The sequence below is a fragment of the Dasypus novemcinctus genome, chromosome 4, assembly GCF_030445035.2.
Source record: "Dasypus novemcinctus isolate mDasNov1 chromosome 4, mDasNov1.1.hap2, whole genome shotgun sequence".
NCBI classification, from domain to species: domain Eukaryota; kingdom Metazoa; phylum Chordata; class Mammalia; order Cingulata; family Dasypodidae; genus Dasypus; species Dasypus novemcinctus.
In genome coordinates this window covers 78949280-78964649 of record NC_080676.1, presented here as the reverse complement: position 1 = coordinate 78964649, position 15370 = coordinate 78949280, and the positions used below count along the sequence as shown (strand labels likewise).

General features: G+C 39.0%; 1 protein-coding gene across 15 annotated transcripts in view; it reads right to left on the bottom strand.

Annotated features, from left to right (window-relative positions):
- GOLGB1 (golgin B1) overlaps nt 1-15370 on the bottom strand; it is a 124644-nt gene that overhangs the window by 43749 nt on the left and 65525 nt on the right. For all 15 annotated transcript variants that reach the window (XM_071214756.1, XM_058295735.2, XM_058295740.2 and 12 more), the window contains 2 exons: nt 7830-7944; nt 4459-4532 (listed from right to left, as the gene is read on the bottom strand). In XM_071214756.1, coding sequence (XP_071070857.1) covers nt 4459-4532; nt 7830-7944 — 189 coding nt within the window. The remainder of the gene's footprint in view (nt 1-4458; nt 4533-7829; nt 7945-15370) is intronic.

Here is a 15370-nt window from a genome sequence, read left to right as displayed (position 1 = left end):
AATTCCAAGAATAGATACTGGATTATGTTTGTAATATGGTCTGTATCTGGGCATGATTGTTATGATTAAGGCTTTGATTGGGCCACGTCATTAGAGTGCTGAGTCCCCACTCCTTGGTGGGTAGGGACTCATAGATAAAAGGTATGGCAAAGGACAGAACTGAGGATTTTTGATGTTGGAGTTTTGATGTTGGGGTTTGATGCTGAAGTCTTAAGCTGGAGCTCCAGGAAGTCAGCACACAGAGAAAAGAGAACAATCCCTGGGAAGAGAGGACCTGAGCCAGAAGAAGAACACAGAGGAATAGAGATAGCTCCTTAGATATGGCAAAAACCCTAGATAGAGAGAAAAAGCCATTCACCTTATAGTCCACAGCTGACTTGTGGAGAGAGGCAAAGCCTAGAGAACCTCACAGTCTATAGGTTGACCTTGTGGAGAAACCAGAGCTGAGCTAGGAAGTCTGAACCCTCAAAGACGTTGGCAGCCATCTTGCGCCAACACATGGAAATAGACTTTGGTGAGAAGAGTAACTTATGCTTTATGGCTTGGTAACTGTAAGCTCCTACCCCAAATAAATACCCTTTATAAAAGCCAGCAGGCTTCTGGTATTTACCATCAGCACCCCTTTGGCTGACTAATACATGTGGTGTATTACATTAATTGATATTTTGAATCACCCTGGCATACCAGGGATAAATCCCAATTGATCAAGGTATATAGTTCTTTTAATGTCTTGTTGGATACAATGTGCTAATAGTTTGCTGAGGATTTTTTACATCTATATTCATAAGAGATATTGGTTTGTAGTTTTCTTTTCTTGTGGTTATCTTTATCTGACTTTGGTATGAGGTTGATGTTGGCCTCACAGAATGAGTTAGAGAGTGTTCTTTCCTCTTCAATTTTTTTAAACAGTTTGAGCAAAATTGGAGGTAAGTCTTTTCCAATGTTTGATAGAATTCCCCTGCAAAACCATCTGGTTCTGGGCTTTTCTTTGCTGGGAGCCTTTTGATGACTGATTGATTTTCTTTACTAGCAATTGGTGTATTGCGAAATTCTATTTCTTCTTGAGTCAATGTAGGTAGTTTGTGTGTTTCTAAGAATTTGTCCATTTCACCTAGGTTATCTAATTTATTGGCATACACTTGTTCATAGTATCATCTCATACTCCTTTTTATTTCAGCAGGGTGTGTAGTCAAGCCCCCCTTTCATTTCTGATTTTTATTATTTGTATACTCTCTCTTTTCTTTGTCAGTATAGCTAATGGTTTGTCAATTTTATAGATCTTTTCAAAGAATCACCTTTCAATTGTGTTGATTCTCTTCACTGTTTGTTTTCTATTTCATTTATCTCTGCTCTAAACTTTACTTCCTTCCTTCTGCTCTCTTTAGGATTAGTTTGCACTTCTTTTTCTAGTTCTTCCAGTTTTGATTACGTCTGTTACTGACATCTTTCTACTTGTTAATAAGCATGTAGAGCTATAAATTTCCCTCAGCCCAGCCTTCACTGCATCCCATAAGGTTTTTTTTTTTAAGATTTATTTATTTCTCCACCTCCCCCTCCAGTTGTCTACTCTCTGTATCCATTCACTGTATGTTCTTCTGTGTCTGCTTGTTTTCTCTTTGGGTGGCACCAGGAACTGATCCTGGGACCTTCCCAAGTGGGAGAGAGGCACTCAATCTCTTGCACCACCCCATAAGTTTTGGTATGTTGTACTTTCAGTTTCATTCACCTCAAGATATTTCCTAATTTTCCATCTGATTTCAGTTTTGTTTTTTTTTTAGTATTGGAGTTGGGGATTGAACCCTGGACCTTGTATGTGGGAAGCTTGTGCTCAACCACTGAGCCATATAACTTCCCTGTTTTTTTTAATTTGTTTGCTTGTTGGTTTTTTGTTTGTTTTTAGGAGGCACTGGGGACCAAATCAGGGACCTCTCATGTGGGAAGCAGGCACTCAACTGCTTGAACCACATCCACTCCCCACTGATTTCCTTTTTAACCCATTGGTTTATTCTCTGGCCTTCTTGGATATGCATATTCACATCTTTTGCTCAGTGTGGGAAGTTCTCTGTCATTATTTCTTTGACTATTCCTTCTGCCCCTTTCTTCTCCTTCTGGGACTCCCATAATACATCATATGGGTGCACATGATAGCTGTCTTAGGCTATTTTTGCTTTTAATATTTTTTCTTTATGCTCCTCAGACTGATTCATTTCTTCAAGTTTAGTGATTCTTTTTCTGCCAGCTCCAATCTGGCTCGTGAAACTCTCCTGGGCATTTTTCATTTAACTCCAGTAGCTGTTTGGATCCTTTTTAAAATTTCCATCTCTTTTAATTAGAGTCTCATTTTGATCATTCATTGTTCTCCTGATATCCTATAGTTTTTTTCTCTGTACTTGATCCTTCATCTCCTTGAGCATTTTCAGAATCATTTTTTTAAAAGTCTATGTTCAGTTTGTTCATATTCTCTACTTCTTCACTGATGTTTCCTTTATTTTATCCTCTTCCATTTCCTATTTCTTTGTTTATCTTGTACTCTTGTTGCAAATTTTAATATTTTAATGTTTTAAATTTAACTCTGGGATTTACTTCCTGAGATGTGTTTCTTGGTTTTATAACTAGCTAGTGATGAGACAAGAATTTTTGAGCTTCAACCCTGCTATCAGGAAGATCTGCCCACGGCAGATGTAGTGTACAGGGTTTTCCCTGTCTTTCCGGGCCTCTGTGACTCCTAGACTGTTGGCTTGTTAGTTGTTTTAGAGTTCCCCTATTTATAGGAGTTTGGTTTTCCCCTATGTTTCACAGGAGACATACCTCCCTCTCCTGGTTATGTGAAGCCAGCAGGTCTTTGACCCACCATGTACCTCTTTAGTTTTATACACTCCTTTTATTGTCTCATACTGCTTGTGCCTGAAGGGCAAATTCTGGAAGGAGGGTCATCCCAGAGAGGACTTTCCCAGGTCAGTCTTTCCCAGCCAAAACAGCGCCAAGGACCCATGAAGGGGGAGCCAACTGGCTCCAAAGTGCCCTGGGGAAGTGAATAGGATGGATGCCAATACCTTCTCTGATGGCTCTGAGCTTTCATTGCCTGCCCAGCAAATGAATACCTACAGCTAACTGTACCCCACAGCCCTGAGGAAATGCTATCTCTTTAAATCTCCACTGCCTCTATCCCTGCCCAGGGAGGGCTAAAACAATGGCTGCCGCAGCCATTGTCCAGGGTGGATTGAAATAATATCTACCCTCAGAGCAGGACCGAGAGATTCAAATTCACTAATCGAAAGACATGATCAGTGATGGGCCATGCCCACCCTAATTCTTGGCGAAGATGTTTATATCCCTTTCTGTTACCAGTAGCTAACCATGGGCTGGATCCCATGATGGGTGTCATGAGAGTGGGGAATGGGTGCCAGCAGCCACTGCGCAGAGGGAGCAATTTACAGTTCTTAACCATAATTTATTAGTCTCTTCCTCCTCCTTTCTCCTGGATGCTATACAGTGTTCTTTCGGCCTCTGGAGTTTCAAAATAGCTCTTTCAGACAGTTTCTGCTTGCTTAATAGTTGTTTTGATGGAAGGACTGAGTCCTAGAGCTCCTTACTCTGCCATCATCCCCAGAAGTCCCCTCTATGAACCTGTGTACTCCCACTCTCTTACTCCAAGCCATTATTTTTTCTCTACTTTCCACTTGCAATTTCTGCATTGTTTGTTGTTGTTCTTTCTTTCTTTTCCATTATGTTGTTTATTTTTTCTCTCTTCTGGTTCTGTTGTTATTCTTTTTCTTACCAGATCTCTTTCTTATCTTTTGTTCTTTCTGATCAGGTGTTCTTTTTTACTCTAAGTTATCTTGTTTTCAGGAGACACTATTGTTGCACAGATTAAAATATTAAACATCTCCTTGGTCAAATAAGATTAATTTTTTTTTTCTCTTGATTTTATAATTTATCAGCAATATACAATTTTCAAAATTTAGGCCCTTCTTAACCACTTTGTGAACAGAGAGCATCAGTGGTCCCATGAAAAGATATTGAATGTAAGTAGTCAACTGCTTCTGTCAAGCAGTTATTTTTCAAAGCCATTTATGACTCTATCGTGACTTACTGATTGGAAGAAGAGACCTTTCTCATAATCCTAAGTAAAACTGCACAAATTGAATGGGGGAAGATTCTCTCTCATCTCTTCATTGAGAAATTTTTCAGAGATGAACAAATAAATTGAGATAAACCCAGCATGAGAACTGTGCTATGGGATCCCCAATGAGTGGCTACTGTACTTGCTTTGATTCAGGACATATGAGGAATTCCAAATACTCAGAAACAAATGAGAGTATGTGATAAATAATAACCATATGGCTCTCTTAAATAGATCTCATTCTTTGTCAAAATTAGAAAATTGCAGAATTTTTAAATTTGAAGCACCTCTTAATCTAGTTTACATTCTGGTTATTTTAAGAATGTATTACTTACCTGGCTGACTTCTCTATCTTCCTTTCCAGTTCTAATCTGAATCTCCAGGAGAGCAATCTGAGAAGACAGTTTTTCTGAAAGTAACAAAATAGTTATCTTTAGATTATATACTTGGAGTCTTAGAAAAAACAGAGATGTTACTGCCTGTGATACTACCTGAGATGCATGAAAAATAATCAAAACAAAAGAAACTTGACAAAATAGTTCGGGTGAGATAAAAGGCTTATTTAAATAAAGAGGCAAGAGAAGATCAGAAGATATGAGCTATAATGGTACTAGATAATTACAATGAACCTCAAATGAAGTACAACAAACAGTGAAGGCTTTAAAGGAAAAGGATGCCAGAGCATGTGATGTGAAGCAGTCATTTTTGCAGCATAATTTGGGACTTCTAGGGCAATAAATTTGCCTTAATTCAATTATAATCCTACTGTGTTCATAATATACATTTTGCATTAATATAGCAATAATAATTTATTTTCTTTCATATATATTCATAAAGACAGGAAATTTAGCACTGGAAAGGAGTTATCCAATATCCTCAATAACTAAATGAGGAAACAAAAATGACATGACCTGCTAAGGTTATACTACCAGTTCATAAAGAGCTGGGATCAGAATCCAGATCTTCTGATTTCTACCTCTATATTCTATTACAATGTGTATATAGGGGAAAAAAGGAGTAGTAACACCCCGGAGAATGAAAAAAATTAAGTATTAATATGGCCTCAAGGAGCTTATACTCATTCTGAGCTGCTAAAACATATGCTAAAAAAGAGATGTACATTCTTATAGTACATTCAGATGTCCTAACATGATATTAAAGGGTCCTCATGATTTGACTCCACTTAATATTCAACCTCTTCTCACCCTGTCCCTTTTTTGTTGTTGTTTACTACACTCCAGAAACATATCGAGTTCATTCATACTTCATGGTATTCGCTCTCTTCTCTATCTGAAATGCTTCTCAGCATCTTTGAATGGCTGTCCTCTTTTTATCATTCAGATTTCAAGTCCTCAGAGAGGCCTTCCCTGACTATTCTTACACAGTCCTTCCCTTCTTCAGGTACATTTGCAGTTCCCTGTTTTATTTCTTTTTATTTTTTAAAAAAACCTTTTATTGTAGTAACATATATACAATTCAAAATTTCCTATTTTAACCTCTTTTAAGTATTTTACTTTCTTAATATTTATCACTCTCTGAAGTTTTATTTCTTACATGTTAATGGCCCATTTTCCCTCTACTATATAAGTTTCATGTCATGTTCTTTGCACTATCCCCAACAACTAGAATATTTCTTTGCACACAGGAAGGAAATCATAGCTATTTGCTGAATGAAGAAAAGAATATTAATGAAACAAATGAAAAGAGAATACATAACGTGTTCAGCTGCTTCAAGAGATTATCTGAGCAAGGAGTGCAGTGGTGGAAATGGCAGTGATAAAGGTGAGTCGAATAAAATATGACACAAAACACAAAGTTAACCTATGACACTAGACATGAAAACTAAGTTTACTCCAAATACCACTTTTTACTAGGGAAGAGAAATGTATACAAAGCCTTAAGAGTAGTGATCCCTACAGGAAAAGTAGAGAATGGAACTCACAAAACCTATAAGCCATAAGCAACCATGTGAAAGGGACACAGAGTTTGTAAAACTTTAAGAAAAGCATCATATATAAGGTCTCAAAGGAGTGCTTTGAGAGGTTCAATAATGAGCTGAGTTTGCAGTGCTATTTATCAGCAGTCTACTAAAGTTGCAAAATCTCCAGTTTAGAGCTAAGTATAATACTGTAAAATTATTGTTAGAAATATTTGCTTTAGATTTTAAGAACTAGTACAAATTTTACTTCGTATTCCTCTTAACCCTAGAAGATAAGTATAGTAGCCAGTTAATCCAGGATGAATTAGATCAATAAAGCATTATTATCTAAATGCTACTAAATCCAAAGGTTTTTCTCTGTGTAGCAAGTGATAAATGGAAGGAAGTATGCCTCCACTCCTACTAACTGCTCACACAAAGTCCAATAAATAAAATGCCAAGTTCCACTCAATTCAATATAACTTATTCAGCAGACACTATGTGCCAAAAACTGTATCCTACAAAGTTTGTTTTTTTTTAACGTTTATTGCTGCAAGTCACTGAGGTTGTGGCAATTTTTTTTTAAGATTTATTTTATTTATTTATTTCTCCCCACTCTCTTGTTGTTTTCCACTTGCTAAGTCTGTTCGTCTTCCTTGTTTCTTTAGAAGGCACTGGGAGCTGTACTCAGGACCTCCAATGTGGAAGGGAGGTGTCTAATTGCTTGAGCCACCTCCACTCCCTGCTTTGTTGTATCTCTCGCTCTGTTTTCCACCCCACGTCTCTTGTTGCGTCATCTTGTTGAATCATCTTGTTGCATCAGCTCGCGGCACCTGCCTGTTGCATCAGCTAGCTGTCTTCTTTAGGAGGCACTGGGAATCTCCGCTCCTTGCTTCGTTTGTGTCTCCCATTATGTTCTTTTCTTCTTGTATCTCTTGTTGTGTCAGCCTGCCACATCTGCCCATTGTGCCAGCTCACTGTCTTCTTTGGGAGGCACCAGGACACAAACCAGCGACTTCACATGTAGTAGGTGGGAGCCCAGTTGTCTGAGCCACATCTGCTGCCCCCATATGAATTCTTAATAAGGCCAAGATGAATTAAAAAAATGTTCCCTTCCTTTGAACAGCTTCTTGCCTACTCCTGACGAACTTTAAGGGGAGTAAGCAAGACAAACATTTAATCAGATAATTTTAATGCAATATTAGATGTATGTAAGAATGCTATGGAAGCATACAGAGGCATTTAACCCAGTTTTTGGGTATTGGGATCAACTTCCTGAAAAAGATAATGTCCTAGAGTCAAGGCCTGAAAGATTCTAAATAGGGTATAGCATGAGCAAAACCCAAAATGGTTCTTAGCTTTAAACCTTTATTTATACTGATCTGTCACCTCACTGTACAAATTTATTACCAGAATTGTCCTTTCTTTCTTCATTTTGCCTATTTAAAAATTTATTATCTTTTGTAGGTCCTGTTCAAGTCATATTTCCTAAAATATACCTTAATTAACCACTCCAAAACAAATATAAGTAATGCAGAAATCCAGGAGATTTTTCACCCATATTGCCCATACGTTATAGTCATATAAACTATACATTGGTATTACAGTCTAATGAATGTATACTACTTTTATCTTCTATAATTATATCTAAGATCTCTATTATAAAAAAGATAAAATAATAAAATAATAAAATAATCTTTATTATAATAGAGTCAGTTTTTTTAGGGATAAAAACAGAAATTCTATGGGATAAGAAGACACAGAATTCTGGTTTTCACTTATACATACCATTTTCTGCTTTTAGCTGCTCCAGCTCTACAGAACTAAGGAGCAAAGTTTCCTTTTCATTCTCCAGTTCTAACACTCTCTTCTGCAATGAGGTAATATTCTCTTCAGTGACTGCCTGAATTGTAGAACAATAACAAATTAATGATGTTGCAGTAAAAAGCTAATACAAATGTCCACACAGTATTCAGCATTTTTGTCTCCTAAAATTTCTCTGGCCATGAAAATATTTTTAGAAATAAGCAGCTGCTTATCTGCTTAAGTAATATTTGAAGTAGGATCACCCAAACGTAGAAAAAAAATTTTCACACAAACCTCTAGCTCATCAGCTTTTGAATTTAAGACTAAAGCCTGGATTATAAAACAGAAATCCTAAAGAATAAGCAAGAATAACAATTTCACATCCATAAACAAATAACATTATAATAATATCAGATTAATGCCACAAGATTAATTAACAAAGTCTCTCTCCTGAAGGAGACTGAATATGGAGAGAAGCTCTCAAGAAGGGAAAGAGGCAAAAGCAATACGCATACCTTAAGAAATGCAGAAGAGCCATAATTGTTTTTTCCTATGTATCATAATTTTTTATGTATCATAAAACTTTTTTTCACTAATTTAGACATCCAGAATGTTTGATTTTCCTAATGACAAGCAAGGATCTAATGATGCCACATCTTTAGTTTTAGGTCTTTTCGTAAGTTTGTCTTTTCCAGGGGAATTATTCTATACAATTTTTCATAAAATTGTAAACTGTTTGAAACATGAGGATCTTTAGAGTACACTCAGCTCCAATCCTTCATTTGATTTTTAAAGAAATGCCAAGGAGCCAGTATAGGATTTTTATGGTTTTCTTGCCCTAAGGGAAGTTCCCAGCTTATACTATAAAGGGTTTTATAGAGTTTATAGAGTTTTATACATTATAAAGGGTGTATACAACTCCTACAAAAAGCCATAGGTCTGTCTGGTTTGAAGAATGAGAAAACACAGGATGAGCTCAGCTTCCAGAATGTGAGGGGAGAAGTCATAGCAAGAAGAAACACTATCAGACAGGGTGAGCCCCAAATTCTATGTATAAATCAAACCAAATCTGCAACTGAACAATGCACATTTGGAGAGCAGAGTTGAAACAGCCTAGCTAGGGCAAAAGTAACTTAACTGAATTCTGAGTAGCTTCCCACCACAAGTCAGAGTTTGTAATCTGAGTCCAAACAAATTATTGTCTATAAATAAGCAAATCTCTTCAGAGGACTATAATAAATCCAGAGTCTTGAGAACAAAATATTCACAATGTCTAGGACTCAATACAAAATCACTCATCACACAAAGAAACAGGGAAATAGGACTCATTTTCAAGAGAAAATACAGGAAGTGGATGTGGCTCAACTGATAGAGCATCTACCTACCACATGGGAGGGTCCAGGGTTCAATACCCAGGGCCTCCTGGCCTGTATGATAAGCTGGCCCATGCACAGAGCTGCCGCACACAAGGAGTGCCGTGCCATTCAGGGCACCTCCGTGTAAGGGTGCCCCACGTGCAGGGAGTGCACCGCGCAGGGAGAGCCACCCCACATGAAAAAAGCACAGCCTGCCCAGGAGTGGCACCGCACACACAAACAGCTGATGCAGCAAGATGATGCAACAAAAAGAGACGCAGTTTCCCAGTGCCACCGAGAATGCAAGCAGACACAGAACACACAGCGAATGGACACAGAGAGCAGACAAAGGAATGGGGGGGGGGGGCGGTGAGGACAGGAAGGGGAGAGAAATAAATAAATCTTTAAAAAAAAAAAGAGAAAATACAATCAACAGAGATTGATTTGAAGATGATGCAAACTTTGAGGTTAGCGAACATTTTAAATAAGCTATTGCAACTATGCCCAAGGACATAAAGGAAAATATACTTATAATGGATGAAGAGTGAAAAAATCTTAGTAGAGACAGAGGAACTACAAAATAAAGAACCAACTTGAAATTTTAGAACTTAAAAAAAAGAATCCAAAAATGAAATATTAAATGAATGAGTTTAAGAGCAGAATACAGATTGTTAGAGGTTTGCAATAATTAACAAGCTGTACCTCAGTTCCCCCTGATATGCACTGGGAAAAGGCTAACCCCATCCCCCATAAGCCTACATGTCCAAGGGCATGGCACTTCCCCACAGGTTAAATAAAGAAACCACATAGTGATGGGAGTAAAGGGAAATGGAAACCTTGCCTACCTACATATCAGAGGGAGATAAAATTCCTACAAAACAAAGAAACATCTGTTCTTGCAGCATTCCAAGAAACCATAACTCCCTAACCTACTATCTTCTCTTCACTGTCAGGGAATGTTTTCATCTCTAGGGCTTCCTATTGGTCCCTGCACTTTACTCAGACCCTCAACCCCCTCCCACCAACTATTATTCCCCCACCTAGGAAAGTTCTGTATAAATTCAAGTCCCCCTCTTCCAGGAGTGGGCTGAAGTCTCTCTTCAGACCACCACCATGCTTGTTGGGGGGCTGAAGTCTGTTCTTCAGACCCCCTCCATTTGGAGAGCTTCTCAATAAATCTTTCTCTGTCTACAGTCAATCAGTCTCTGTGTCCCAGTAAGCACCATATTTTCTCCAGCACAGATGAAAGAAAGGATTGGTGAACTTGAAGATATATTAATAGAAATTACTCACAGTCTGAAAATTGAATAAGATTAAAAAAAAGAACCTCAAGGACCTTTGGGACAAATATTAATAGGTTCAGTATACATGTAATTAGAGTGCCAGAAGATGGGAAAGGCAGAATGGGACAGAAAACTTAGATGAAGAAAAAATGGTCCAAAGTTTACCAAACATAAGTTTAAACATATACACACAAGAAGCTCAACCAAAGAAAAGCAAGAAAGTTACAAAGAAAACTACAACTAAATACATCATAGACAAGGATAAAGAGAAAAGTCTTAATAGAGGCCAAAGAAAAATTATACCTTGCATACAGGGGAACAACTAATTTGAAGAACTACTGACCAACTGCTGCAAAAAAATGTAGGTCAGAAGGAAGTGAATCATCTGGAAAGTATTGAAAAAAATTGTCCAGAATTATATGTCCAGGGGAAAAAAAATCATATATAAGTGAAAACAAAATAAATTTTTATGTAAGAGAAGACTAAGAGAATTTCATCAGCAGCAGATCTGCACTCTAAGAAATACTATAGGATGTTCTAGAGGCTAAAGTAAAAATAATACCAGATGAGAACAAGATCAATAGAGAGGGAAAAAAGCTGCTTATGTTAAGTATATAGGTAAACACAAAAGTCAATGTTTTCCTCTTCATTTCTTTAAAATACATATAACTGTTTAAAGCATAAAGTTTTAAATTGTATTCTGGGGTTTATAACATTTGTAAATATAATACATACAGCAACTATAGCATAAAGAGTAGAGTGAGCAGGAAGCAGACTTGGCCCAATGGACAGGGCATCTGTCTACCACATGGGAAGTCCACAGTTCAAACCCCAGGCCTCCTTGACCCGTGTGGAGCTGGCCCATGCGCAGTGCTGATGTGTGCAAGGAGTGCCATGCCACGCAGGGGTGTCCCCCATGTAGGGGAGGCCCACATGCAAGGAGTGCACCCCATAAGGAGAGCTGCCCAGCGTGAAAGAAAGTGCAGCCTGCCCAAGAATGGTGCGGCACACACAGAGAGCTGACACAGCAAGATGACACAATGAAAAGAAACACAGATTCCTGGTACCACTGATAAGGATAGAAATGGTCACAGAAGAACACACAGCGAATGGACACAAAGAGCAGACAATTAGAGAAGGGGAAAGGGGAGAGATATAAATAAAAAATAAAATTAAAAAAAAAAAAAAGAATAGAGTGAGGGAGTAGATGTGGCTTGTGTGGCTGAGTGCCCACCTCCCACCTGGGTGGTCCGGGGTTCAGTTCCCGGTGCCTCCTATGAAAACAAAAAACAAACAACAAGCAAAACAAATGAAAAAACCATCTCAGGGAAGCCAATGTGGCTCAGTGGCTGGGCACTAGCTTCCCACACGAGATTCCGGGTTCAATCTCTAGCCCCTGGTACCTAAAAGTAAAAAATAAGAATAGAGTGTATGTAAAAGGTAAATGATTACAAAGTGCCTAAATTGTTTAAAAATATTTATTTTATTTATTTATTTCTCCCCACCCCCTCGTTGTTTGCACTTGCTGTGTCTGTTGGTCTTATTTCTTTAGGAAGCAGCAGGAAATGAACGTGGGACCTCCGATGTGGGAGGTGCCTAATCCCTTGAGCCACCTCCGTTCCCTGCTTTGTTGATCTCTCATTATGTTTTTCTTCTTGTCTCTTGTTGCGTCAACTTGCCGCACCTGCCGGTCCCATCAGCTTGCTGTCTTGCTCATCTTCTGTAGGAGGCACCAGGAACCTCTGTTTCCTGCTTTGTTGTGTCACTCATTTATGTTTTTCTTCTTGCGTCTCTTGTTGTGTCAGCTTGCCACACCTGCCCATCGCGCCAGCTCACTGTCTTCTTTAGAAGGGACCAGGAAATGAACCAGGGACCTTCGATGTAGTGGGTGGGAGCCTTACTGCTTGAGCCACATCTGCTTCCCTCTATATTTTAATTGAAGTTGACAGTATTAACTCTAAGAAGACACGAAGTTAACAAAGTATATTGTACTTTATAGAGCAAACATGTAAAATTATGTTAGAAAGTATAGCTACTCCACCTCTAGATCAAGAGGGGGCTTAGATTCTACATGGATGATGGATGCAAGCCCTCTGCTTGCAGTTGTACGCACTCTGGATTCCCTAGTGTGGTGGGTGACCATTTCACCTCCCTGTTAGCTGACCTGGGTAAGTCCAACAAACCAGAGAGTAGGACTTGCAACTCTGCTGAGGCTCAGGGTCCAGCTGGCACACGGGCAGTCCAGAGATTCAAGTCCCAAGTATGCACCATCCCTAGCGCCAACCACAAGTTCAGTAAAAGTGACAGAAGAGGCACATGTAGACAGGTCAGATCTGAGTCCAGTTCCATACACTCAGGAGCACAAATTCCAAAGCAGGGCCCTCCGACATGGAACAGAATTCCAAATCCATCTGCCATGACCATATAGCGTGTGGATCTCTGTAGCCTTCAAGAGAACCAGCACCTAGGGTTGCTTCTACTTTGGCTCTCTCTGGGGTCCTACTGAGGTGAGTAAGCGCGACCCCTCTGATGACCTCCTAACTCTTTTTGGAAGACTCTTAGCCATATAAACTCATTTGTCTTTGCCATTTCCCCCTTTTATTCAAGATCAAAATGCAGTTTTGAACACTTGACCCAACATGTAGGCTGAGATGTTCTGCTGGTCTGAGTTGACCAGTTTATTCAAGATCTCTTTCTAGTTGCATCACCAGCTAGTGATTGGAAGCAAACCCTCGGCACCAAGAAGGCTCGTCCCCAGGAGTCATGTCCCACAACTGGGGAAAGGTAATGCATTTACATGCTGCATTTGGCTTAGAGAGTGGCCGCATTTGAGCAACATGGAGGCTTTCAGGAGCTAACTCTTAGGCACCCTGCAGCTCTAGGCCTAGGTCATATTTCAGGCACACAGGCTCATAAGCATCATGCATGTGGAATCTAAGCCCCCTCTTGATTTAGAGGTGGGGTGGACATCACCATCCCAGAGTCCACAGGATGGAGAAATAGAATATGGATTAGAGTGGACTTACTGATATCTACTATAAAACTATTGTGACTAGTAATGAAAGAAATTGTAGCAATGAGGTGGATAAAATGGCCATGGTAGTTCCTGAGGGCAGAGAAAGGGAAGAAGAGATGTGATGTGGGGGCATTGTTGGGACTTTGGATTGTCCTAAGTGATACTGCAGGGTCAAATGCTGGACTTTGTATATCCTGCCATAATCCACTGAATGTCCTGGGAGAGAGTGTGAACTACAGGGTAAACTATTACACATGTGGTGCAGCAGTGCTCCAAAATGTGTTCACTGAGTGTGATGAGTGTGCAACAATGATGGGGGAGGTTGTTGGTGTGGGAGGAGTGGGATGGAGGGGTGGGAGGTATATAGGAACTTCTTATGTTTTTTAATGTAATGTTCTTTGTGAGCTATTAACTTTAACAAAAAAAGTGTAAAAAAAAAATTAAAAAGTAAAGTCAAAAGAGAAAAAAAAGTATAGCTAAGCCTAGTGATCAACATGGGACCTGAGGGGATGGGGAGGGAGGAATAGAATAGATGGAAGAGGGGTATTTAGGGGGCAATGGAAGTGTTCTGCATGATCTTGCAATGATAGATATAGGCCACATTAAATTTCATAAGAAACTTATAAAAGTGTATGGTCTAAAATGTAAACCATAATGTAAACCATTGACCATGGTTAGCAGCTATGTTTCAATACTTGTATATCAGTTGTAACAAATGTACCATCCATATGTAAAAAGGTTATTAATACAGGACAGGGGGAAAAGGGGGAGAATGTTGAGTATATGGGAATCCCCTATATTCTGCATGTGACTTTACTGTGACCTAAAACTTCTTTGAAGACAATATGAAAAAAAGTAAGACACTGGGGAAGAAATGGAAGAAAATGCCACTGTACATAGAGGAAAAGAAATATTACAGTGATGAAAGGCAAAATGTCAAAAAAAAAATTTTTTATTATTTTTCATTTTTTTTAATATTCCAATTTTTTTACTTTATTTTAGTTTTAATTCTTCTAAATTATTACATATTTTATTTCTTATATTCAAACCTATCATTATTTCATTTTCCTATTAACTATATTTGGTGATATTCTTGGCTTAATTTTTGAAGAAGTTTTGGATCACAGAAGGGTTACAACTATGGCAGGGAGGATCAGTGGTGTGGGGTGTCAGTGATGGGAGATACATTGGAGGAATTTCACCTGGGCATACGTAGTATAGAAATGTGCTCAAATATTTATGGGGCATTACGACAGTGGATAAAGATTCACACAACAACCAAAAGAATATTGAGGGAAGTGGATTTGGCTCAAATAATAGGGTTTCCACCTATCATATGGGAGGATTCGGGTTCAATCTCTGGGGCCTCCTGGTGAAAAAGAAAAATAGAAAGTGCGCCTGCATGGCAAGCCAGTGCCCACATGGTAAGTCCAAGTGCCCGCGTGGTTAGCCAGTGCCCATGCAAGTGAATCACACAGCAAGATGATGACACAACAAAAGAGTGACAAGGAGAGAGCCAAGGTGAAGTGCAGCAGAGACCAGGAACTGAAGTGGCACAACTGACAGGGAACCTCTCTCCACATCAGAGCTCTAGGATCGAATCCTGGTGAATCCTAGAGGAGAAAAAATGAGAAGAGAGGACAACACAGACAGCAAAAACAGCAGGACAGGAGGAAGGGAAGGGGGAAAATAATAAATAAATCTTTTCAAAGAAAAAAAAAGAATATTGAATTCCGATCCTGGGGAGCTCTGCCACATTCTCTGATGGAACAGCAACAATCCCCCAAGTACAAGGGCAATGACTAGTAAAGAAGGATGGTCCATTGATGGGCCCTTGATTATGCTTATGAGCGTTTGCTCTTGATATTG